Source organism: Carcharodon carcharias, chromosome 2, assembly GCF_017639515.1.
Source record: "Carcharodon carcharias isolate sCarCar2 chromosome 2, sCarCar2.pri, whole genome shotgun sequence".
Lineage (NCBI taxonomy): Eukaryota > Metazoa > Chordata > Chondrichthyes > Lamniformes > Lamnidae > Carcharodon > Carcharodon carcharias.
In genome coordinates this window covers 57,172,095-57,199,460 of record NC_054468.1, presented here as the reverse complement: position 1 = coordinate 57,199,460, position 27,366 = coordinate 57,172,095, and the positions used below count along the sequence as shown (strand labels likewise).

Here is a 27,366-nt window from a genome sequence, read left to right as displayed (position 1 = left end):
GGTGTATTATTTCAAAACTATTTGGGAAAGAAAGTGTCTTGGTGTATAACTGTATTCCAGGTTGTGTTTTTGAAAAAAATATTTGAATGCAAACTAAACTATGAATTTGAGTAGATCTGTAAGTACATTGCAGTCCTATGGATGAGATCCAAGCTGATGTCATCTTTGCCTGTTAAGGGTAAAGCTTCTATGATACTATTTCAAAAAGAACAGGGAATTCCCTTGGCATTCTGTTCATGGAGTAAAGTTCTATTCAGCAAATAGGAATATGAATAGCTGTGTTAATCTGTTATTTCATAATAATATGTGCTCTTTCTGATAGACCCCCTGTTGCTCTCCAACAAAGATAATATCATGGTTATCTTTTGGTAAGTGGAATGTTGAATTAAAAGTATTATTGCAGTTTAAAAAAAAATATTCTTTCATGGGATGTGGGCGTTGCTAGCAAGGCTAGCACTTGTTGTCTATCCCCAAATACCCTTGAACTGAGTGGTTTACCCGGCCATATCAGAGGGCAGTTAAGAGCCAACCACATTGCTGTGGACCTATAGTCACTTATAGGCCAGACCAAGTAAGAATGGCAGATTTCCTTCTCTAAAGGAGAATTTTATGGCAATTGAAGATGGTTTCATGGTCACCGTTACTGAGATTAGCTTTCAATTCCAGACTCTATTAATTTAAATTCCACCAGCTGCCTTGGTGGGATTTGAACCAGAGCATTAGCTTGGGTATTTGGATTACTGATCCAAAGCGACATTATCACTTCACCATCATCTCCCACGAAGTTGCTTTAATTGCTTGCTGTGGCTATTTATTTTAAGGTCCTGTTCTTTGTTGGTAAAAGGTTTTTGTTGGTCATAAAAAGTATGACTCAAAAATTGTTACCCAGGAAGTAAGATTATTTTGAAACATATGCAGGACTTAATATATTACTCGTTGCAGCCCATGACACTGCACACTGGTAAGAAAGACCTGTACAGTGTGGAAATATTTTACCACACTACTCTCAGGCACTCTGTTAAAAGTATATGCCAAATTAGTGGACAACAGAAACAGATATAGCGAATGAAAAAAAAATTGCTGAATTTAAATTGCAATACAATTGATTGAAATAAAAACAGAAACTGCTGGAAATACTCAGCAAGTCTGGCAGCATCTGTGGAGAGTGAAACTGACTTAATGGACTGGATTTTCTGATGGGAATCGGCACCATGGCATCCAGCCCATAGAGGAATCCTGTGTCCACCCATGTCACCAGCATGCCTGCCAGCGCGGCCTCTTAACTGGCCATTGCCACATTTGCCATCCTGTTAAGGATAATGGGTGCGCTCCTGAGGCTGCAGGCCCAATCAGATGACCTGCACAATGTCAGGCTGGCAGTCCAACTGGGATACAAACTATGATACCCAGGTCTGAGAACATGTGGTCGGAGTAAAATCCTTGGAATTTTACACCCCTGTCAAAGTCAATGGACTTTTGAATGGCCCACACATTTTACGCCCCCGCCACTTTGGGGGCCATAGAAATTCCACCACTTGTAGATAGAACAAAGTCCTTCACTTCAGCATGAGGCACATCACTCCCTGTAGATTTCAATACCTTTAAATAACCCTACAAATCACCAAACACTTCTACAAACTCAACAACAGTTGGTAGAAAGCTGAAAATAGTTGATGATTCCTTTAAACTGCACTGGAAGGGGCTCCTTCCTGTTGTTGAATGCTGTGCGAGGGTCAGCTGTGCGAGGTTAAGGAAAGACATTAGCTAGAATGTCGATCTCCAAAATGACAATGCTGGCATCAAATCAGCATTACCATCACAATCTACTCTCCAAACCTCTGGTGCACAATTCCTGTGCCCACACTAACGCACTATCCAGGATGGCAGCTGGAGCAGCTCTCACTAGAAATGTGTGTGTGCACGCCACGGATGCCATTTTGGACCCAAAATGCCATCCATTATGCCACAAATATGGGTGTGCGCAACTGAACCTTGTGCCCCTTATTTTTTGGGGGAGGAAAAGTAAACCATAATGTACAGCAGTAATCACAATACAAGCTTCAAGAGCATCCAGCAAGAGATGGAGCAGGGATTCAAAGAAGAGCCCCACAAAATAGCATGGGGAAAAAGGAGAAACCCTACAAAAATGTTTTAAAGTATATTTCAATAGACCAATAAGTACAAAATTAAAAGCAGGCACATAGGGTGGAATTCTATGGACCAGTTGTGGTGGGGGTGGAGCTGTAAAATGCAGCAAGCCGTTCAAAAGTCCACTCATTGCAGCCGGAAAATCCCACCGGCAGGAGGGGCTGTAAAATTCCACCCATAGAATCTTTAAATTATAGGTTGTTTACCTTAAGAGAGAGAATTTCTGAGAAAGTAATATGGCAATGGAGGCATTAGAAAAACATCTCAAAATTTGTCCACAATGGCACAGGTCAGCTAATTACAAATTGTGATTGGTTTCCACTATAAATGTGGATACAGAAATATATAATGGAAAAAGTGAATTCAACAATGTGACAACGGGAAGTTAAGTTTTTTAACTAGCATGCACCCATGTCAATGTAAGATTTTAATAAGACTCTAGCCGCAGAATTTTGTCCTTGGTGGGTGGGCTCGGCGGGGGCGATCATTCAGGAAGCCGACTGCCACCCGTAATTGGGGCCAGAAGGCGATTTCATGCTGGCAGGACAACTAAGGCTCGCCCAGCATGAAAGGCAGCTGGGGAACCTCTTAGAAGGGGAGGGCGGGGGCATGTTGTCCACCAGGTCCAATGACGACCCGGCGGCTGATTGAAAAGCGGCGCAGGCAGCACCAGGGAGGCTGCTTGCGTCAGTGTTACAGCAGCAACATGACTATGACCCTGGAAGGAGAATCCTTGCGGGAGATGAGGTTGGCAGGGCAGTCGGCCCCACATTTCTCTGATGAGTGCCAGGCTGCCCGCCTGGAGGAGGTGGCTTCCAGAAGGAACACCCTTGTCCCAAGAGCCAGGTGGAGGAGGCCACCACACCTCACCAAGAAGGCATGGGAGGAGGTGGCATCCTGGGTGAGCAGCCACGACGTGGTGAGGTGCACATGGGTGCAGTGCCGGAAGGGCTTCGATGATCTGCTACGCTCAGGAAGGGTGAATACCCGTTGGCATGGGTCAGTGTGGAGAACAGTTAAGGGCTAGCCATCCCCCTGACTGAGTGGCACCTGTCAAGAATGCCAGAATTGGCCGAGGGGGTGGGCCCTGGCTGCTTGGACTGAGTGCCTTGCGGGTCAAGGGCCACAAATCGGATGTGGCATGTGAGGTGTTCTTCAGGTGGGGTTGGCCAGGTTGCAATGTTGCTGCAGGTAGACAGTGGACTAATCAATGCTCCTCTGTCCTTTCAGAAGAAGATAGTCCATAGCAGTATTGAGAGGTCACTGACTGGCAGGGGACCACCAAAACGCCTCATCCTCACCCACTACGATCAGGAGGCCTTGGAGCTCGAGAGGCTGCATGCACCTTGGTCAACTGGCCACGGTGAGGTTGGGGTGCCAAACGAAGGTAAGAGCGCAGTGCAAAGATGTGAGAATTTCAGATTGTGTAACCATTCTGGTGTAGTCTCTTCACTGATGTGAGCCTTGAACCTGGAGTCCCCATTGATCATTGAAAGACGAGGGCAACGCGATGCAGATCTCTGTTGTCTTGCCAGTGTGCCTGGCATGCACAGTTTCAGTGTGATGACTTTCACTAATAACATGTCCCTGTTCTCCCTTTTAGATTCACCAGCAGGCATTCGCACTGAGGACCCTAAAGGGCCACCCCAACCCCAGAGGTCCACCAAGCTCCCCACACACCTGTGTCACACCCACCCTGTCAAGCAGGCACCAGTGCAGCTACCCAGCACCTTGGTGGGCATTAGATAGCCATCTGGTATCGCAGTGCACATTGGTGAGGGCACTTAACACTCGCTTGAGGTGCAGGCAGATGCAGAGAGTGCCCAGGACGCTGGCAGTCAGAGGACTGCTGGGGACCAGGACAATGCTCAGTTGAAGGCTGATAATGGGCCTCTGGGTTCGCCCATTATGCAGCAGATGCTGGAAATCCAGTGGGGTATGCAGGAGGATCTGGTGGAGATCCATGAGGGTATGTGTGCCATGGTCTCTGTTTTGGAGGAGTCCCTGCGCAGCATGAGCACTGTGTTGACCCTCATGGCTGAGCGCAATGCCTCCTCCATGGAGAGAGTGGCAACTCTCATGGAGAGGCTGCTCCAGGGACCCAATCAGGGGTCCCTGGGGATGGGCTTGGACCTGCAAGCCCACACACCAGCAATGACCTCAGCTAGTCAGCTAGTCAGTATTCGTGCGTGAGATGGATGGGGCACCCAGTATCCCAGCCAGGTGGCCGTCCATCAATGGTGAGCAGGGAGGTCCAGAGCAACCTCACGTTGGCGCATGAGCTGCCTGTCATCTCTGCGGACTCCTCTCAGGGCACTTTGGATGATGGCAACAGCTCCTCCGCTCCTCTGCCAGTGACCATAGTATCTGATGAGGCTGTGGTGACTGAGGCTGTGTCCAGCCATGGCTAGCACAGGCTTCACGGGCCAGAGGACAACCGCCAAGGCCATCAAGACCAACAGGACAGCAAAGTGAGCAGGCTGTCACCGGTGCCAGCAAGGGGGAAGCACCTAGATGTAGCACCCGCAAATGTAAATTTAAAGCACCTTAAACACTAGACGGGCTTAACATGGGTGATGTTTTGTTCCCCCAATTTGCTTTGAGTTTTTTTAATGGTGTGACAAACAACATCGGTTAAAGTTTAGTTCAACAATCTGTCACATGCAACATTAAATGAGATTTGATTCTGTGCTATTGGCCTGACTATGCTTCATTTGTTCTGTAGGTGCAGGGTAGGCCATTATGTAATGATGGACGTGTGTCTCTTGAAACTTTATTGCACAGGCACTGGGTGCATGTTGATGGCCAAGGAAATGTTCCTCTCTGGAGTCGAGTATGGAAACTGCAGCCCTGGCATGTGGTGGTGGTCCTTATTTGGTAGCCTAGCTGAAGGAGCGTTAGATCAAAGAGTCCTGAGTATCCCTACCTCCCTGGAGGTTACCGAGGTCAGCGTCTATGCCCACAGCGTTCTCCTCGCAGTGGTCGGACTCACTACTGGACACATCATCTCTTGCCTGTGCAGCTGCAACATCCTCTTTCTCCCTTGGGCCCCACCGTTGCCAGTGCCAAATTGTGGAGAGTGCAGCATGCGACCACTATTAGTGACACCCACTCTGGGGGGTATTGGAGTGCGCCCGCTGAATGGTCCGGGCATCGGAAGCAAATCTTGAGAAGACTGATGGCTCTACCACCGCCCTTGTGTAGGCGTGGCTCCTATTGTACCGCTGCTCAGTCTCTGTTCTTGGATGACGGAGAGATGTCATGAGCCACCTTTTGATGGGATAGCCCTTGTCACCCAGCAGCCATCCATCCAGCCGAGCTGGAGCACTGAAGAGCCTCAGCACCTGGGAGTATCTGAGGATGTAAGCGTCATGGGAGCTGCCTGGGTACCTTACACAGACTTGCTGAATCTGCATCTTGTGATCACACAATACCTGCACGTTCATGGAGTGGAAGCCCTTCCTGTTGATGAAGGCACCCGGCTCACCCACTGGCGCCTTGATGGCCACTTGTGTGCAGTTGATGGCACCCTGCACGCGAGGAACCCAGCAAACGCAGCAAAGCCTCGGGCTCGCGCAACCTGACTGGCCCCGTCTATGCGGAAATGAAAGAAAGTCGACTCCACACAAATCTCCCTCTGAGCCCTGGAAAGAGCTGGAGGCATAGAAGTTGAGGGCTATGTGACCTTCAGAGCCACTGACATGGGGTATCCACCCACACAGTCAGAGCTGATCTCAGGCTCGATCCTCTGTCAAATGGAATGAACGGTCTCCCTGGAGATGCGGAGCCTCCTTCGGCACTGCACCTCCAACATATTGAAGTAGCTGCATCGCTGCCTGTAAACCCTGGCAGCAGGATAGTGACAACTTCTGCGGCCCCTTCCACCTTGGATTTCCTGCTGGTTCTACCCCCCTCGTGCCTGCACCTCTCCTCCCACAGGTCCCTCCCCTGGAAGCTGCCTCCTCTCCCTTCTGCCCCTCTCTTCCTCCTCAGAGGAGGTGCCTCCAACAGAAACCACAACCCCCATTTCCAGGGTAAGGGAAGGCTGTCTGATTCCTGGAAGGGTCCACACAGTCTGAATCCTCCGGGGGCCTGGAAGGCAACAGTAAGTCCTGAAGTAAAGCCTAGAAATGCTAAGAATGCAGCTCTGAAGCAAGATGAAGCTGTTCAGTTCACATAAGCAAGCTGTAGCATATGATCTCCAAAACTCCTCGCCACTCACATTGACATTGCTGCTGACCCTTCTTATCCTGCCCGTTTTGCAAATTGTGGCCTGCTCGCCTGCCCGTGCGACGGCTGAAAAATTGCATGGGCTTTGTAAAATCACTGGCAATTGGTGAGTCAAGGGCCTTAACTAGCCTCTTAATTAACGGTGGGCATGCCTCCGTCTCCCGTGTGCACCCGCCAACCGAAATATCACGAGAGTGCGCGTTGACATCGGGACGTTTGGCTGACATCAATGTGTGTTATTTAATGCTCGAGTGGGTCGGGCGTGTGCCCATCCGCCGAGTGATAAAGTTCTACCCTAGATGTTTCACGCGGTGTTGCAAAGAAATCATGATCAAGTGTAGATGTCAGATAATATGAGTTTAGAGATAGATAGATAGTTTGGTGTTATTTCTACAAAGAACACTTTTTTTCGTATGGCTGGGGAAACAGTTCTAGTTTGATGTTGAGATTAACAATCCATTCAACAGCTTCAGCTACCACAGTGTGAATGGTTGTGATGCCACTAGGAATGGATCTTTGAGGACAGATGTTTAATATGTGGGCAATGGTCAGAGTTGGATGTCACATTTGAGCTGTTCTTTGTATTCCACTTGTGCAGCAAGTGGCCACATCTTCCCTGCCTGTCCTCAAGCAGTTGCGGGTTGTCCTGATTTCCCATGCTAGGTTGCAACCTGAGACTCACCACTCAGTCATGGGTCAGTTACCAGGTTGCGGATTACAGTCAACCAGGAGGTGCGACATCGAGAGGTGGGGCTGTCATCAGTTTGTTGGGTGTGGTGTGTGTTTCAGTTGGAGCTACAGGATTCCAGGCAAGTGTGTAGGGTTTTTTGAGGTGCTGTGTCAATGGGAGTGCTTCGTTAGCTGTTAGCCAATGGTGTTCTTTGAGGAGGATGTTTTTCCAATGGATATCAGGAGGCTCAATTTGTGTTTGCACAGGGGGTCAGTCGAGATGTGTTAGTCTCTACATCCCAGAAATAGTCCTCATGACTTCCCAAAGGAGGATATGTACCAAATGGGAGGGAAGCAGCAACCTTCATGTGGTCCTCCTATTAAAGTTTTCCAACCTGAAAACTTGAGAACTAATGCTGTCAAGATGGAGAATGCATTCCGCCCACCAGGTTCCCAGTCCAAGAAAAAGCACTATAATTCCATAATAAATACTACAGCTTTCTGATAAATTCCTCACATCTGTGGTATATGTCTGTAGAGCTTACATAGAAAAAAATAAAGTGTGGGGAATAATTATCAATGTTTGTCTATATGCCAGCAAAGTGATTTTATAGTGTTTTACATACCTCCGTAACTAGGATCAGAACAGCTCCCACAACTGTCAGAATTTCTCCTGCCAATCGAGCAAAGTCTTCAGCAGAAGCATAGGCTTCCTGGAATAGCAAGAGTCCACAATCAGAATGATAGCTTGTATGTGTCTAAGTGCTAATAATTCTTCAAAGGTTATTTAACCTAGTAATATTCAAAGGGTAAGTTGTATTTATTCCATTGTCGCTTCTCCTAGCTCATGATTAAAAGTTCCCTCAAAGGAATTCCGAAGCAATTAAGCAAATTAAGAAATTAACCAAAAGCTGGAAGAAGAACAATGATAATTAAACTTAATATTTTAAATGTAGAAAATTCTAGATTTATGCGATCAAAAATGGTAAAACCCATACATTTCTCCCATAACATGTGCAAATGAAATACTTCACAAACTAATTGCTAAACTCAAGTCGAACACCAAAGGGTACTTTGGGATGGCCAGAGTGGGGTGGGGAGGATGGTGGTGGAGGACAGGAGGATGAAGTTCTTGAACTTTGATAATTTTGGTGAAAAATAAATGATTGAAAGGTTGGTCAAGTTTACTGAAAATAATTTGTGGATTCCTATTTATTTATCATTCTTAACCCACCCCACCCCTATTCAAAATCAATTAATGATGTCACCATCATCATCATGAGAGGAAAGAGCCAATTTATGTCTGTCAAGATCATTAATAAACAATTTGCAGTAGATATTAGAAAAGTGAGTAGATAACTGAGGTCAGATGAAGGTTAGTGAGTTTATTAAGGGAAAGATTAGTCACAACAATGACCGATAGTAAAGTGTAGTTTTCTGCTTGACAGCTGGGCATTAATGGACATTGCTGGGTTTCCCCTAATTAAACAGGACAGGATGGTTCTAAAGTGCAGGGGCAAGTTGCAGGGAGTATTATGTCCAGACAGTGGGTCCACTGCAACACGCTAGTGAAGCACAGAACAACGAGGTCAGGCATTGCTGGTTGGGCAGTTTAAATCTGCCAAGAGATTTACCCTTTGATGTCGCGCTCCCCTCCCACAGTCATCAACTTTAACTGGGTTATTCTGAGAAAATGGCAAAGGCATACATCAAAATCCAGTGAGGTCCTTCTTTGAATATCCAGGTCAAGCCAAACCTGAAACATATTTCTCTCTCTACAGATGCTGCCTGACCTGCTGAGTATTACCAGCATTTTCTTTCTTTAAATTTCAGATTGGCAGCATCTGCAGTATTTTGCTTTTGATAGTGATTGAGTCTCAACTGCCCTCTAAAATGGCTTAGCAATCCACCCACTTACATTCAAGAAAGTAGCTCACTGCCACCTTTACATGGGCAATTAGGGTTGGACAGGGGATGCTGGCCTTGTTGGTGACACCCAGGTCCCATGAATAAATTAAAAAAAATGACAGCTGGGGATTTACATTGGAGTTACAAGTTCAGGACAGGTTATAAAAAATCAGGGGGATTTTCAAAAATGCAATGTTGCTACCATTATACAATTACATATAGTTATACATGTTGCATATCCACCCACAATCACAATAAATAATATCCTGCTGGCAGTGATCAGCAAATTTTGCTACCTTGGGTCCATGGCGACAGAATTTGTCCCTTGATGCTGACCTTGATACACGAATAGGGAAAGCAGCTACCACCTTTGGCTGACTCACAAAATGTGCATTGAATAACATCAAGCCAACCCTTAGGACTGAGCTGATGGTTTACATGGCCTGTGTTCTCAGCATCTTGCTGTATGGCTATGAAACATGGACGGCTTACAGCTATTAAGAAGCTCAACAATTTTCATCTTCAGTGCCTGTGGCGCATTATGTGTAAATCCTGGCAGGACAAAATCACAAATGCAGCAGTTCTCTCAAAGGTAAATCTTCAAGTTTGTTAGCACTTTATCAAATAGAGGTGGTTTCGTTAGCTCAGGCACGTCCGCAGGATGGAAGAAGGTAGCATGCCCAAGGACTTTCTGCAAGATGAAGTAGCCGGAACCCAGGTGACCAGTGGGACACCCAAAGCTCCGTCTCAAGGATGCTTGCAAATGTGACATGAAGGCCCTAGACATCGAATATTGCACCTGGGAGTCACTAGCTGATGAAAGTGGAAAATGGCGACGCCTCCTGTGGGCTGGTGTGCACCACTATGATGATCAGTGGCTACAGCGTCTTGGCAATACCAAAAACAACAACTCACAATGATACATGGTAGCCTCATTTGTGGCAGAACCTGCCTCTCAAGGATTAACCTCTTGAGTCATCAATAAATGTGCACCATATGAAGACACCCCATTTGAAATAGATTGTTTGGTGTCTGACCATCATCTCTTACAGATGGAATGATGCCAGAATGATATACAACTGCAACAGAATCCCAGTAAATACTTTAAAGCAGCAGATGTAGAACCAAATACACTAAGTCCTCAATCTAAGTTGTCCCATCTTAAGTTGTTTCATTTTAAAGCCGCTTTTGTTTTAGGCCTGGTTCCCCTGATTTAAGTTGTGATTTCCGCATTAGAGTCGCCTTACGTTCCGCCCGCCCGTTGTCATTTGCAGTGCATGTCATCGCGCACCAGCTCCCTTTACATAATATCCCGTCCTGTGTCCCAAGTGGCATCATTGTTAAGGAGGTTGTTTGCACTGTATTCAAGGCAACAGTGATTTTTTTTTCTAAATCCAGAGGCATCTAAAGCCAGAGTTGTTTTTTCAAGCAAAAAGAGGATTTAAATTTTGGAGTTTCAGGAGTGACTGCTGTGGGTGAAGCTTTTAAATTACTTTTCAACATGAGCCAGAAACACTCAGTAAATGTGCCTGCTGCTGCAAAGAATGCCATCAACCTAACAGTGAGATTGGACGTTTTAAAACATCTTGAGGCTAGTGAATGTTATCTAATTTGAATTTATTTTATAGTTAGTGATTTATTTTGTTTTGCAAGTTATTTCAGCTAGGAATGCAGAGTGCTGTACACGCATGGTGCAGCTAGTATTTCAACTCGTACATTGTTTTCTTCTGGGTGAAAAATGTGCAACGGAACCTAACTCCAGCTTTAACAATGATTCCCATGGGAACCCATGATTCACATCAAGTTCTTTCACTCAATGTTGTGATTGCCAGGAAAGCAACCACAACTTAAAACAATGGCTTACTGTAGCTGAATGCAGTGGAGCATAGCAGACATAACTTAGACAGAGGGTTACATAATTAATAACATGGAGGGATGGGATGCAATAAACAAGAGAGGAAAACAACATTCCAGCAACAACAAAACATTGGACTGAGAAGAAAGAAAAAAAAACTGAGGTGAAGGAAGTCAGAAGTAATGGTTAAAAAAAAGGAAAGTAAAAATTAGCAAATGAGAAAAGCAAAGAAACACCGAGAAATAAAGGGATAGATGGATGATAATGAGTAAAATAGGCAATAGCAAATCATTCCTGATCTCTATTTTAGAAGAGATGTAAAACAGGTTGTCAATTCACTATCATCTGTTTTACAAAATGGCACAGTCAAAATCTACCTCCAGAAACAGAGAGACAATAAAAATAGACAATGAACAAAGAGAAAAATGATGTGTGAGACAGATTGGGGGAGGAACACCTGGTTGGTATAATCTCTGACTGGCTGATCACAGATTCCAGAGCAGCAGCACTGGAGAAATTCTTTGCCTAAACAGGGGCAATTACTAAAGAAAGCACAGATGTTAGAAACATCAACTGGGAACCTGAAATGAGTAGTATTTACTAAAGTTACTTTATGACTTCAGACATAAATGAAGACTCTAAATCTGCTATTCAACCAGTGAAAAAATCTTAGCAATAATCTTATAAAACTGTGTTCCAAGATGGAACAGTCACAAGCACAATTTTGTGAAATTAAACCCCTTGACATATAAATTTTACAAGATCTGCAATGGCCCCAGCTATTAACATTATAAATGTTTATCTGTTTTGGTATCTTCAGTCTCTGAAATGTATGGTATTGAATTCAACTTTGATAATGTAGTTTATTACGATTGGTATCTCAACTGTGCTATCTATGTCAACAGTGGGCTCTTTAATTTTATTAATAGTGAAAGTTGAGAAATTGTCATTTACACACAAGTGTGCACATAATGGATCCCAATATTTGCCCTTACGTTCAGTGGTTTTGGAACCATGATGGTGATGTTGTCTCCGTCAGAACCTGCTGGTGTAAGAGGACGGTACACACAGCAAACGGTAAAAATGATCGTGTACAAGAAGTAAAGTGCAGTCCACAACAAGAAATATTTGAAGCCATAATTAGTCCACTTATGATGAAGCACTTCTTTCACTGGAGTAATCTTTAATAGTTTCCGAGCCTACAAGAAGAGCAAAAAAAATTACTGTTATCACTTGCAGTTTTACAAAGTTTATTTAAGCTACACCTTGCTTAGTTTCATATTTTACACCTTAAATATCAAATATACAGTAACAATCTTGCATTTATATAAGACCTAGAATGTAGAAAAACATTCCAACGTGCTTCACAGAGCAGAAGAATAAACACTGAATGCAAGTGGAGGAGTTTAAAGAGGGATAGACATGTAGAGGGTCAAAGAGCTCCCTATGGGGTGAAGTAGAGGGATTTGTAAATGATAATGACAATCTTGAAATTGATATGCAACAGCTGGTCAGCAGGGATTGAAATGAGAGGCAAGAGGGATAGATAGGAAACAAAAAGAAATTGCTGGAAAAACTCAGCAGGTCTGACAGCATCTGTGGAGGGAAAGACAGAGTTAACATTTTGAGTCTGTACGACTCTTCTTCAGAACTAAAGAGAAGTAAAAATGTGGTGAAATGTATACTGTTTAAGGGGGGTGGGACAGGTGAAGCTAGATAGAAGGCCAGTGATAGGTGGAGGCAAAAGAGAGATTGCAAAGGAGAGTCTGGAAGAGATGAAGAAATTTGATTTGGCGTTGGGAAGTGAGGAGACACTCTATTTTGTCAAGATGGAAGTAACCATTCTTAATGATTGTCAGGATATGAACTCAGCCTGGACACACAGGTGAAATGCGTGGTTGTGGTGTTACTCAGTTCCACTCAGATTTTACAATTCGTGTCTTAAAATGGATATTTTACGCTGCAAGTACTTCCATAAGTGCGTACGTTGCGAAGGATGCAGTAGCATGATGTACATTGACACCACATCAGTTTATGCTACACATTTGTTGTTTTTAATTTAAAAAAATAAAGTTGCATTATAAAAGCTTTCAAATGCAGCATGTGTGCTGTAGCCTCAGCAGCCAACATGACGGCACTGCAGCTGAATTTTTGGAGCAGTCTTCAAAGTAAACAGTTGTTCCACTTTTCCAGGATGAAACTGTCCCATAATTAAGAATACTAGTGAGAAACACAGCTTTAAGGTTTATTGCCTCCACAATTGGTTAGGAACATAGGAAAATACAGGAAAGACTCCAATCCAACTGGCTGGGCCCACAACTAATAATACTCCTCAATGGCCCACTCTTCCAACACTTCCCCTGAGCTTATTTCAGGCAATCCACCTCCATCATCATCCTTGACAGTTCAGTCTGTATGTCCATCAACTTCCTTGTATTGTTAAATGTGAACCATCTGCATACCATCAAGAACCTTGAACTCTTAAATAATACTTTCCATGAGCCTTCTGTCGGGTAAACCAAACCCACGCTCCAACCTCTCCCCATAACTAAGGAGCCTTCAAATATGTATCAATTTTGTTGCTCTTTTCTGTACTCTCTTCAATGCCTAGATATCCTTACTGCAGAATTGTGCACAGTAATCCATGTGTGGCCATGCTAGTGATTTGTACAGATATATTATTAATTCTTGGAATTTGCACTTTGACTCTGGCCAGAAATGGCAAGACCCAGTTGGTTTCCTGATGATTGCAGTGAGTGATATATGGTATTATGCCATGCGGAATCATTTAGTCTGTGCTCCGAGGCCTAGAGTAAGTAAGTCCATCACTGCATGCACCTGTGTGTGTGCATGCAGGGGTAAAGTCAATATTGTGCTGTCAGCTCAAATAATGTGACAAATGTGCAGCCAGCTCCCACTCTTATTAACTGCAGGCCATTTTGCAGGGGTGGAAAATTGGGCTTCACACTTAAAGACAGCAGCATCTATTAACCAGAAAGTGCATCAAGGCTGCAGATAGCAGGGAAACATTGGAAGGTAAAAAATGGCTGCAAATAAAAGGGCAGCCAATTTCTCTAACGCAGCGTTAGAGGCCTGATCTAGATTATGGACATTTTTTAAATATTCATTTATGGGATATGGGCGTCTCTGGCTAGGCCAGCATTTACTGCCCATCGCTAATTACCCTTTAGAAAGTGATGGTGAGCTGCCTTCTTAAACCACTGCAGCCCATATGGTGTAGTTAGGGAGTGAGTTCCAGGATTTTGACCCAGCGACAGTAAAGGAATGGTGTCAAATTTCCAAGTCAGGATGGTAAGTGGCTTGGAGGGAAATTTCCAGCTGGTGGTGTTCCAATGTCTCTGCTGCCCTTGTCCTTCTTGATGGTAGCAGTCGTGGGTTTGGAAGGTGCTGTCTAAGAAGGTTTGGTGAGTCCCTGCAGTGCATCTTGTAGATGGTACACACTGCTGCCACTGTGCATCGGTTTTGAGGGAGTGAATGTTTGTGGATGTGGTGCCAATCAAGCGGGATGCTTTGTCCTGGATGGTGTCAAGCTTCTTGAGGGTTGTGGGAGCTGCACTCATCCAGGCAAGTGCAGAGTATTCCATCACACTCCTGACTTATGTCTTGTAGATGGTGGACATGCTTTGGAGAGTCAGGAAGTGAGTTACTCGCCTCAGGATTCCTAGTCTCTGACCTGCCCTTGTAGCCACTGTATTCATATGGCTAGCCCAGTTCAGTTTCTGCTCAGGATGTTGATAGTGGGGGATTCAGTGATGGTAATGCCATTGAATATCAAGGAGCCAATGGTTAGTTTCTCTCTTGTTGGGGATGGTCAATGCCTGGCACTTGTGTGTCGCGAATGTTACTTGCCACTTGTCAGCTCAAGCCCAGGTATTGCTCAGGTCTTGCTGCATTTGGACATGGACAGCTTCAGTATCTGAGGAATCGCAAATAGTTCTGAACATTGTGCAATCATCAGTGAACATCCCCACTTCTGACCTTATGATGGAAGGAAAGTCAATGATGAAACAACTTAAAATGGTTGGGCCTAGGACACTACCCTGAGGAACCCGTGTGGTAATGTCCTGGAACTGAGATGATTGACACCCAGCTACCACAACCATCTTCCTTTGTGCTTGGTATGACTTCAGCCAGCGGAGAGTTTTTCCCCTGATTCCCATTGACTCCAGTTTTGCTAGGACCCCATGATGCACACTCGGTCAAATGCTGCTTTGATGTCAAGGGCAGTCACTCTCACCTCACCTCTGGAGTTCAGCTTTTTTTGTCCATGTTTGAACCAAGGCTGTAATTAGGTCAGGAACCGAGTGGCCCTGGCGGAAACCAAACTGAGCGTCAGTGAGCAGATTATTACTAAGCAAATGCTGCTTGATAGCACTGTTGATGACCCATTCCATCACTTTACTGCTGATGATCAAAAGTAGACTGATGGGGCAGTGATAGGCTGGGTTGGATTTGTTCTCCTTTTTGTGTACATGAGGAAGATCCTATTCCACTCAGGACGAAGAAAGCACTCCAGGCAATACCTCCAACACCAATGAGAAGAGATTGCTGTGCAGGTCAATGCCAGAATCTTAGCTCCAAGGATATGGCTTCAATGCTGGAAAATGTTTCATGATCTCACCAGAACTGTCAAGCTAAGAATCTTACCACTCACCTCTACCACTCACTCTTTCTATCTGCTCCACATGCAGCCTCACTACACACAACATTCCCTTCTTCCCTTCACATTTCTGTAACCACTGCACCACATCCATCTGTACATTCCATCTCCTATTTCTACACACACATTCTGCACCTCCAACTTTCACCAGCATTGCAAACCTCACTTCCCCATACGGTACACACTGCGCACTACATATGTGCTATTTCACCATGACAAGCACATTCTCAAAACAGCCCATAAGGCTGTCATTATCACACTCCGTTTTCGTAAGAGCATTTGGCACACATGGCAGGAAGTGATGATGGAGTAGACAGAGCTTGCTGGCACAACCTTTACCCCATTCACAGAAGACATACTGGGTATCATGGACAGGGGGAGATTCATGGCTGTGGTGAGTGGCATCGCTGCAAGAGATGTCACATATGTTTTTTTTCAAACAATATCCTTAATTTTTCTCACTTCTATCTCACCCTACACAGTTTGCTTGACAAGCCACAGCAGCTTTTAACAGCCACCCACCTTTCTTTGCACTTCCTTCACACTAAAAGTTAATCATCATCAAGGCACCTGTGCCACTTCAGGAAATAGACTATAAAAAACATAAACTCAGATATTGGCACATGTGCATTAGAGGGCAGGCTAGAGGAGGGGTCCACACATATTGAATCACCAAACATAAGTGTGCAGGAAGTAGAAATGGGGGGTGGAGTGTTGCAAATGCCAGCTCATTGAAGGGTGAGATTACATACTAACTCTGGTGCAGTGAACTTACATTCAGATACTGAGGGCCCAGGTTACCAAAGAAAGTTGTTGAACACATATCAGAAATGTTAGGTGCATGGGATAACCTGCAAGTGAATATGCGCTCAATGGGTCAGAGATTGGAGGAGTCAGCTTCCTTCCGCCAGGACTTTCTGGAGATCACAGAGACTATTCTGTCCAATGTGGGACAAGTAGTCAGCTTCATGAACTGGACATTGGCACTACCATGATGCAGACTCTATTGACAGATTCCATGGCAGTACACGCTGCTGTTATGGAAGCCCAGACTGCTGTCCCTTGGCTTGGGTAGTGGAGGAAGAGGGTGGAAAGCAGCATTGACAGGGGCTTTTAGATTGTCACATGACTCCTGCATGCTATTATCTTGCAAAGCCACTGAAGTATAATCTCAAGAGAATGACATTGGCTGCATGGGAGATTCATGCTGTCTTCTCTCAGGAGAGTAACACACCACCACTTTACCTTCTTAGGCAGTCCCTCGGGATCAAGCACGACTTGCTTCCACTCTGGTTCAATGGGTTCTGAGATGGCTGGTAATTCCAATGTGCGATCTATAGGCTCTGCCACCTGTGAGGCAGGTGGTGCTTGAAGGATCAGGTAGATGAGGTGTCTGGAGGTTTGTGCGCTCTCTTTGATTCTTTGACTCCACCTCAGTGTGTTTCTGATGAAGTCTCCTTCATATATGTTCAGCACCTTCTCGAATGAACCTTCTACATTTTAGTCAGTCACAAGCCAGGAAATCCAATGTGTTGGCAGAAATGTTTGATCTCATCAGGGATGCTTTGAAGACATCCCAAAAGCATTTCCACTTTCTTCCTGGGAGCCTCCTGCATAAGTAAGTTCTGAGTAGAACAGTTGCTTCAGGAGTCGGGTGTTAGGCATACAACTGACATAACCCACTCAGCAGAGCTGTTTTTGAGTGATTAGCTTGGGAGTAGATGCTACTGATGAACCTCCTTTCTTGCAACCGGATTTTGAGGATCTCGTGAAGACACCACTGGTGGTACTTCTCCAGTGCTTTGATGTGTCTGCTGTAGGTTGTCGAAGTCTCCAAAGCATATAGGAGCATGGGAATCACTGCTGCACGGTAAACCATGACCTTAGTCTTTAGCTTGAGATCCTGCTCCTCAAATACTCTTTTCCTCAGTAGGGCGAAGGTTGAGCCAGCACTTGCGGCGATGGTAAATTTCATCACCTATGTTTGCTTTCGTTGAGAAGTGGCTCCCATGATATGGAAAATGCTCCAGGATATTGCCATTGATCTTAATCGATGGGGGTTGGTGTTGTGCTCTGGGAGCTGGTTAGAAGAAGACCTCTGTTTTCTGGGTGTTTAGTGAAAGGCCCATTTTCTCATAGACTTCAGAGGAGGAGTCAACAATGACCTGGAGCTCAGTTTCTGAGTGAACACACACACAAGTGTCATCTGCATACTGAACGATTGAGCTTTCAGTGATTCTAGTTTTGTATTGAAGACAACGTCAGTTGAATAGTTTCCTGTATGCTCTGTAGATCAACTCCATGCCTGTGGGCAATTTACTGGTGGTGAGGTGCAGTATTGCAGCAATGAAAATGGAGAACAGGCTGGAGAAAAGAAAATAGAGAAGACCATTCCTCCAGTGCCCATGTCAGTGCTACACAGACAGCTGGACCAGACTGACCCAGCCCATGATCAATTGCTGCAATATTCAGCTGGGCTCTCAAGGTCCACAGTAGCTTGAGGTTGCCCAGCACAACTATCTGAAGTGCCCCTGATGGAAACTCAGCAGCCTTCCAGCTCTCAAGCTGTAGCCCCCGAGAATACACCTCACAGGAGAACTAGGATAGGCAAACGAGCACAGAAGACAGGCACTAAAGGCTTGTACGAGGTTGATTCTTAATTATTCCTGTTAATAACACAGTTGAGCTGTTGGAGTACTTTATTTCTGGATTTGATGTTGATATTTATATTTGTAGTGAAGTGAGGGCAAGATTCATAAGGCTGGACTGAAGGAAGGCAATCAGACACTGGTAACAAAGACATTGGTGACAAGCACCGTGGCACTGTGGGTCTGTAAGGGATGGGAAGGATGAAGCACTCTTAGGTAAGTTGCTCCCCGAGAGCTCTGGCAGCCAGAAGCACTGGTGGACAATGCTGCTTCTGCTCTTCCTCCTCCTCTATTTCTTGCAGTCCAGGTGGTGGTAAAGGCTGGTCCCTCTTTATCAAAGTGCTTTGCAGCACATGACCACAAACTTCGAAAAATGGTCAGGGACGTATCACGGAACATTTCCCAACCCCACCACCCTCCCAACCCATCCGAGTGACCCAAGCAGAAGATGTGTTGCTCAAGTATCTGGTGGTCTGCTCAGTAAGCTTCTTGATTCTGGTGGTGTGGCTCTTGATTTAGGCCAGCACAGTGCCTGGCCTGGGTTTCTGGCAGGAATCGTTAGACATATCTGGGGAGTGTAACCTCATCACCAAGTAGACTGCCTGTGACCTGACAGCCTGGGTGAAACAAAAGTGATGCAGAAAATTAACACAAGATAACTGAATCAGGACCACTGCAGGAAGTCAGCCATGGAGCTCCATGATGCACTGCCTATGTTTGCAAACAAGCTGCAATGGTATGTCTTTCTTTTAATAAAAACCACCAGACCATTTTCTGTATCATGGGAGCCACTTCTCGAAGAAGGCAAACATAGGTGATGAAATTCACCATTGCCTCCAAAGGGGTTGCTCAGCCTTCGCCCAACTGAGGAAGGAAGTATTTGAGGAATAGAATCTCAAGCCAAAGACTAAGATCATGATTTACCGTGCATCAGTGATTCCCATGCTCCTATGTGCTTCGGAGACTTCGACAACCTACAGCAGACACATCAAAGCACTGGAGAAGTACCACCAGTGGTGTCTTCACAAGATCCTCCAAATCCAGTTGCAAGAAAGGCAGTCCAACAGCAGCATCCACTCCCAAGCTCATCACTCAGAAACAGATCTACTGAGTGGGTTATGTCAGTCGTATGCCTAACACCAGGCTCCTGAAGCAACTGTTCTACTCAGAATTTGCTTACGCAGGAGACTCCCAAGAGCACACAAGGCAATGTTAGTGCAGTCAATGGCATCTTGTACCCTGGGCAAACCTGTAATATGGGCAAAGCTCAGTGCTATCTTGTCCTCTTTTACGCTGTCCATTGGAAATATACTGCATGTGTTCCTCCTGACAGAGAGAGATTCTGTCACCTCCCTGATGCAGCGATACATAGCAAACTGAGAGATGGCGCTAATGCCATCTGCCACACCTCACTGGATAAAAGTTAAGGGGAGCAGTGACTTCCACAGCCAAAGGCAGTCACATCCACTCCTAGAGTTCAGGAGCATTGCTGGGGGCAACTATTCCACTCCTGTGGGTTTTTGACCTTTCTTCCTCTGCTTCCTGCTCAAGGAATAAGTATTCCCAGGCCTAAAGTAGTGGACAGTCTGCCCTCAGGTCCTCCCTCTCCAGCATAGACTGCCAGATCTTATATTTAATTCCCAAGATTCCTAGTATACATGCAGAGGTTTGAGGTATCAGCGTCTCCCACTTCCTGAAGTGATATGTTTGTTGACTTCATTATTTATCTGCATGGGCATCTCCTTATATTCCACATACTTACCTGTTGTATCAGTGTTTGCTTTCAAACAATAAACCACCAACCATTACTCTTATGCAATAACATCCAGTCTCTATTTCATTTTTAAAATCTCCATTACACTTTATTTTCTCTCTTTCTGGGCCTGCTCAGGTTGTTTTCTATACCCTTCTAATTTATTTAACACTATCTATTGTTTCATTTGCTCTCTAGCATATTGGTATCTGCCTGATTCAGGTGAAGCTTGTCCTGTCTTTTTAGCTTCATTGTATAGAATGCCGCTTCTAATAAAGTTAACTCTTCAACGTAACTGACCTCCTTCTTCTTGCTAGAGCATAAGATGTCAAGGACAGAGAGTTCATCACCCCAGGTATCAATTCCTGTAAGATCATACAAGGTGGACGATACAGGTCCAAAAGCCCAATAAATCTGCTTTCTCTTCTTCATGAAATGACTGAACATCTGCAACAAAAGCACACAAAATATATCTTCAGTCAGGTAAATATCAAACTATACTAATATTTTACAATTTTTAATACACAAAATCCTTGTATAAGAAAACTATGAAGCTCTTCAACTTGAAATGAATTAACTCAAATTGACCTTAATAGACATTATCAGTGTTATTCTATGTCCTATGACTAATAGTTCTTGAAGTGAAAACTTGTCAACACGAATAGCCAGAGTGAAAAATGGGATTTACTCATCATGTCCAAAAGGATGTCAATTTTAACCAGATGTTGGATTTGGGGAGGTAGAGGAGTGGGGCAAGCATTAAACACTGCTGATGGCATCAATCTGATGCTGAGTTATTTGAACATTTGGCAAGGTCTCATGTGTGGTAAGGCGGGAAGCCTGGGGCAGCAGAGGTCCAGACTTATCTCTTCCTGACCCTACAAAGGTAAGTTTAAAATTTATGTTTTAGGGACTCTGCTTCTTTCCTGGCAGGTCTTATGGAGTGGGCTAGCTTTTGGCTGGCAGCTGTCCCTCTCAGCTGGCAGCTAATATGCATATGAGGTATGACAACTAGTGTGGCTCCTAACTGAAACAGCTGGACTCCATGGCCTTCTAAACAAAAGGCCCAGTAAAAATAACTGTGTTTGGAGGCAATTTCAAATGCATGACCAGCCCATTCCTGCCAGTTTGGGTGAGTAAAATCAGCCCCCTAGAGGATAAACTAAATCTATAGCCTAATTTTAGGGTTCAGATAGAATTTATAAACAAAAGTGGCAGGATATGGAAATTTAACTAAGCTACATCTTTGAAATTCAGTCAACCATTCAATATAACCTTCTTATCCGTAGTACATGGATCGCTATTACACACATGAACAGATGAGGAGGATTATAATCCAATGAAGAAGATGAAGATTTGTTGTAAAGTATTTAATACTTCAAGGATAATCTGCAACAAAACAAAACAAAACCAAAATACTGCAGATGCTGGAAATCTGAAATAAAAAGAGAAGATGCAGAAAAGACTCAGCAGGTCTGGCAGCATCAGTGAACAGAGAAACAGAGTTAACGTTTCAGGTCAATAACCATTCATCAGAACTTTTGATGAAAAATCATCGATCTGAAATTAACTCTTCCTCCACAGATGTTGCTTGATCTGCTGAAGGAAATTTGTAACATTGAACTAAATATCATTCTGACTAGAAGCTATACTTCCCAAATTCATAGACAGAACTCAACAGTTGAAAACGACTTTAGAACCTGTAAGGGAAGAATTCAATCACATGGGTTTTCACTACAAAATGGGTTGTGTACAAAAAGGGAGGTGAACACAGGCTGACGACTGCCCATGATATTTTTTATAAAGCCAGGGGGATAAAGCTTCAGAATAGCTGCATGGAGTGTGCGTAGCACAAGTTCTGTCTATTTGCTGATCAATTACGATTGATGTGCTACAACTGGTGTTAGAACATTAATTTGCACCAAAGGCTATCTAATAGCCATTTTAGATGAGTGGTCTGCATTACTAGAAGTCACCAGTTTCCAATTTAACAAGCAGTGCAGTTCCAGGGAAGATCAGGTGCAGAAGATCGTGGTCCAAAATTATTCCCCCCACCCCTACAACAATGCTGATTTCCAGCCAAAAACAAACCATTGCAACAATGTCCAATTTCTCCTCCATAAAATTCAGACCTCATCAAGAAGACAAAACTTTGTAGTCTACAATTAAATCAGTACATGTACATGCAGTTCCTATTACATTGTATATCCTATGCCAACATCTGTCTTAGTCAACTTGTTGGCAAATAAATTTTGCTCAACAAATTGGCTCACATTAAAGTTTGTTCCAATAATCTTTTAAAAAAAAGAGAAATCCAGTAATTCTCAATGTACTGGCAAGTTCTTCATAAATAGAAAATGCCTTATTAATGGAAGAATCATAATGTTTGCAGCCTAGGAATCAAAAGATAACCTTAGCAGTCACACTTAAGAAAGAAATCCAGATATTTCATCTTGGGTTGTGACACATAGGCTGGAAACTAATTAAACAATTTTATTCTGCACAGTTCCATCACCAAACAATTAAACACAAATTGATTTAAGGCTCTGTTCACTTAACCATAATTAGACGTTGAAGCCTTAAAGAAAGACATCACCATCTTAGCATCAGAATAATACATTCAGTCTGAAAAATCTGCATCTGTCACGGCACTTATAGCTTGTCTGCTGGGAACGTAGCAGAGGGGACTGAAAATCAACCTGGGCCTGCATATGCCAACTTCTGATGGAGTCATTTTGGGACCAAACCACTGTCCATCAGAACCATGGCCCAGGTAAACCGGGGAGGGATTAGTGACGCTAGGATCTTCCTCCTCCCCGGTCTCCTTAGACTAGCTTATACCCAAGTTCCACCAGTGCATTCGCACTGAAGGGCATACGTGCCAATTAGGATCCAATCATAGGTCCTTATCTGGACTTCCACAAAAAATCTGACTGCAATACCTGAAAATCACCCCCCAGGGGGGCCAATGAGAGCAAATTAAATTTTAAACATGGGGCAATGGTGCCAATACTGGACAGTGTCACATTTTCTGGCTCGCTTCTAGTCATTGCCCAAAAAGTGCTCATAATTTCTCACTATTATTTTTTTTAAAGAGGTGACACTCTCCTGGCAGTTTGATCTTGAGAAAATTTGTGAGTGCAAATCAACATTTATACCTGTGGAGTAAGCCCAGGAATCTCTGGAGCTATTGTGCATAACCTGTTGCAACATTGTTGGCTTCTTAAAAGAGAATATCAATCTAACTAATTGAGCAATGCCAGAGAAGATCCTGCAGTATACATTGCATCTAACATTTTGTCCACCAGATTACAGTTCCTATTGTAATAATTCATCATAATTCCTGAGCATATGCAAATTTCTTGCAGTTGGTTGGCTCAGAGTTCATACTAAGGAGCAGCAACAAATAAGAACTAATATGAGGTATTGAACATATGTATCAAACCAATGCAATGTAGCTAGAAAATATCAATGAGCTCCCTTTGAGGAGAAAATATATATGTAATAAATCAACAATCCCCCTTTGGAAAACAAAATAAAGGATAGTTTTCAATTATTTTCCAAAATTCTATTGTCTACAATAGTTATTTTCTCTGATGCTGAAATATATTTTGTTGAAAACAAGTTTCTAATAGAATAAATGTTAAAAATGTTGGATTTCACAATATCCTAATTAAAGTTATTTCTAAGATTATTTTTGGTGTCTGAACCACGTATGTTTTGGAGGAAAGGTCTACTTATTTTAATTAATTGATTACATGCATTTTCTTGTTTGAGCTTTTTAAAATATTTATGACAATTACATTTGCATGTCCTGTGACCTGACGGACCACAAAAGAGCAATCAGGGTTGATTTTGTTGATAATCCAAATTACTTTTGATGCAGGTGTTTTTGATTGGGATGCACAACCAATCTTTTTCTAACTATGTTCAAAAATTTTTATTTGTGAACCTCCAGATTGTACATGCATGGTTGGCCCTTTCGCGCAGACACACGAAAGAGCGCACTCATCTCCCTGAGGCTAAATGCTGCCTCAGGGAGATCAGCTCTACTGTCAAAAGTATTAAAAATAGAAAAATAAAATCCCTGACATGTCCCCCCATGTGACACTGTCACATGAGTTGGGACAATGTCCATAATTTTTAAAAAAGCTTTAATTTTTTTTAAAACCTCCATGAAACCTCATCCCGCTCAGGGTTGAGGTTTCATGTTTTTTCTAGTTCCCGCCAGGGCTCCTGGCCTGCCCGCCAACCTTAAGGTTGGACAGGCAGGTCCTTTAATTACTTAGTTGACTCTATCAATGGCCTCAATTGGCCATTGACAGGTTGGCGGGCACACAGCTGATTTTGCTGTGCCCCCGCCTAGCTGAAAATTTAAATGGGGCGCGATGATGTCGGGAGTTCCACCCGATGTCACCACGTGTCATTTAACATGTCGGCGAGCGGGCCCTGCCCCGCTCACCGACAGGAAAATCCTGCCCATACAGTCATGCTCTGGTTCTTCCAGTCTGTTACAGCCTTCCAAAGTTCCCAAACCCAAGACTACCTTTTTTCTACCAGCAAGCTACATGGTTTCCCCTTTCTACTTTTCACTATTCTTACACACAATTCCTCTAATCACCCTCCTATCACATTCCTTTGTATCCTGGGCTTTTAAGAAATGTAAGAGGTAAAGTAACTACACTGTAAAGTTAACTTTAGATATTATTGAAGGCCACTGATTTAGTATTCACACAAATATACGCATAATCATAGAGTTCAAGCCCAAATATATCACTGACAGTGCTACAATATGATGCAAAAAAGTAAGATGCAGGTTGCACAAGCATCGTAAATCAGTGGATTCAAAATTAGCACAAAACAGAAAATCCTCTGACTTACTCTGAGAAAGTCTATGGAAGATGCACGATCAATGAAATAAAAAATATGCATTTATTTTTGTTCAACACACATGGACGTTACACTGGCTTGAATTTTCTGATCCAGTTGCACCTCTGACAGGTTGGCAGATATTCATTTGATGCTGGTTGCAGGATAGCTTGTCTGCAAAGAAGGAACTAACCAGCTACCACTGGGGAATTAGACCAGACGTACAGTGACAGGCCTCAAAGGCTATCACTGCAGAAAGAGGAAGACAACAACGGAGCTACCAAAAATATACATAACGTTTTCTGCTCCAAATCTTTCTTGATGCTACTGGGGCTTATACACTGCATACTCGGAGCAGGCTTGCATAGGGCCCTCTTCCAATGAATTGCACTGTAAGCTGAATGACTTATGCCTGCCCCTATGTTCTTAACCCCTGAGGCCATCTCCAGTGATCTTAGAACACTGGACAGCAGCGCCAAACAGGCAGCTCTTAAGTTTAACATTGAATTATAGCAAACAACAGGAAGAATGAGAGGAATTATGTTCTCCTCACTAGCATTCACATACACACAGGCCTACCAACCAGAAAGTGAGGGACTGAGAGATTAGAGCAAGGTAGGGTTGCCAACTCTGGCTGGACATATTTTGGACGACGTTTGTAGAAGTGATGTCTTGGAAAGTCGCCAGTATTGAGCGAATCGGTTCTAAGGCAGCGCGAGAGAGGAAAACACACCAACTTTAATTAGGCAAACAGGAAGAATTTGCAGCAAGGGTGAAGGTGAATGTTGCAGACACCCCTGATCTCCAGCAGGTTTTGGAGAGACCATCTCATCAATTACAATGTCCAAATGTTGACATTATCTGAAATTCAGAATTTTGATCTCCGGGAACAGATTGGAGCCTGCAAAGTTCATGGCTCCATGGGGTGATGGAAGAGATGGAGCCAGCTAATGTTAAGTCTTGAATTACTTTGGTCAGTCCTAGTGGAAGAGGGCCCACGAACAATATCTGGCCCACTACCACCCCTGGAACCCCTCCCTCCACGATTGCAATGTTACCCAATCTGCAACCTACCTTGCTGACAGCAACTCCGGCTCAATTTTCAGACTTCAATCAGTTGAGCTGCGTCGAATTCCAGAACAATGGGACTCAATCTTAAACATAGAGCTAGTCCATTCAGGTGTGAAATGAGGAAGTACGTTTTCACACAAAGAGTAGTGGAAATCTGGAACTTGCTCCTCCAAAAGGCTGTGGATTCTGGGTCAATTGAAATTTTCAAGATTTAGATTGATAGTTTTTTTTGTTAGCTAAGGGTATCAAGGGATATGGAACAAAAGTGGATGAATGGAGTTGAGGTACAGATCAAACATGATCTGACTGAATGATAGAACAGACTTAAGAGGCTGAATAGCCTGCTCCTGTTCCTATGTTCTTGCATTCTTTTACTTAAGAGAAACTAGACTTTATTGTCTTAAAAAGACATAGATTCACTTTAGCAATAAAGTAATACATTGTGCATTATATGGGATAATGTTCCTGCCTTTCTCAACTAGTGTAATATCTGATGCACTTAAAGGAAGCTGAGGGAGTCTGTTACCTTCAAATACAGAGTTTCACAAGAATCCATTTGAAGCTGAGCTAACTAATAATGTATGGAATATGCAACTCACTAAATAAAACTAAACAGCAGCTTGTAGAAGTCAAAATTTGGACACTGGCTGGACTATGCTTTGCTCTATGTGTAAAGCTGAAGAAAAATAAATTGACCAAACAAGAGAGGTTCATGAACACAAAATGAGAGTTTTCTTTAACTCTACACACAGAGGAAATATCTCAAGCTGGTTTCATAAAAGTGGGTAATACTGTGCAAGATAGAATTGATGTGTTCAAGTATTATTTGAGTTTTCCATGTTACCTAAACAGTACCATTTACATGACAGTTTCTACCTACTATTATCCGTTTTGAGGATTAGCTCCATGCAAAATTATAAGTTTCATTATTTTTCCAGTATTTTCTGTTCAAAATTCATGGCAAACTGCTTACATTTTATTGCACCCATAATTGCATTAAATAACAACATTCTGTCAAAAATTATCGCTGTCTGGAATTGAATGAATTAGAGCTTTGTTATCTTACTGCTACATCCCCTTCAAACGCTGACAGTTTCATGGGAGTGAGTCCATCTTTGTTGGTGATATTCTCTAGGTACTCAATCTTTTCCTTGGATATAAGTGATGAAATAAAATTGTACATTCTGCAGGCCATGCCCTTATTAGGGTGCAGCACAAGCATGTGGAAAACAGTGTTACCTGTAAAACAGAATAATAAACATATTTAGATATATGACTATAAATGTATATCATCAAGGCCATTATTGCAGGAATAGATGGTATACATGAAGGACGCATACTATAACAACATAACGCACTGAGTTTCCCTGGAAGGATCATGTTATTTTAGCAGCAATAGAGCAATGGCTTATTTTCTCCATAATACTGGTCCTCAATTTGTATTGTGTTCATTTAGTCAATTATAACTTTTAATATACATTTTCAAATTATTTTGTTCATTTATCAACAATTTTGAACATACTTACCAATTTGG

The 27,366-nt window shown here is 43.4% G+C and overlaps 1 protein-coding gene across 1 annotated transcript in view; it reads right to left on the bottom strand.

Moving 5' to 3' along the window:
• LOC121287416 (transient receptor potential cation channel subfamily V member 6-like) overlaps window positions 1-27,366 on the bottom strand; it is a 150,061-nt gene that overhangs the window by 40,301 nt on the left and 82,394 nt on the right. The window contains exons 6-9 of the mRNA XM_041205280.1: window positions 26,899-27,071; window positions 20,193-20,339; window positions 11,806-12,009; window positions 7,674-7,760 (exon numbers count right to left, since the gene is read on the bottom strand). Coding sequence (XP_041061214.1) covers window positions 7,674-7,760; window positions 11,806-12,009; window positions 20,193-20,339; window positions 26,899-27,071 — 611 coding nt within the window. The remainder of the gene's footprint in view (window positions 1-7,673; window positions 7,761-11,805; window positions 12,010-20,192; window positions 20,340-26,898; window positions 27,072-27,366) is intronic.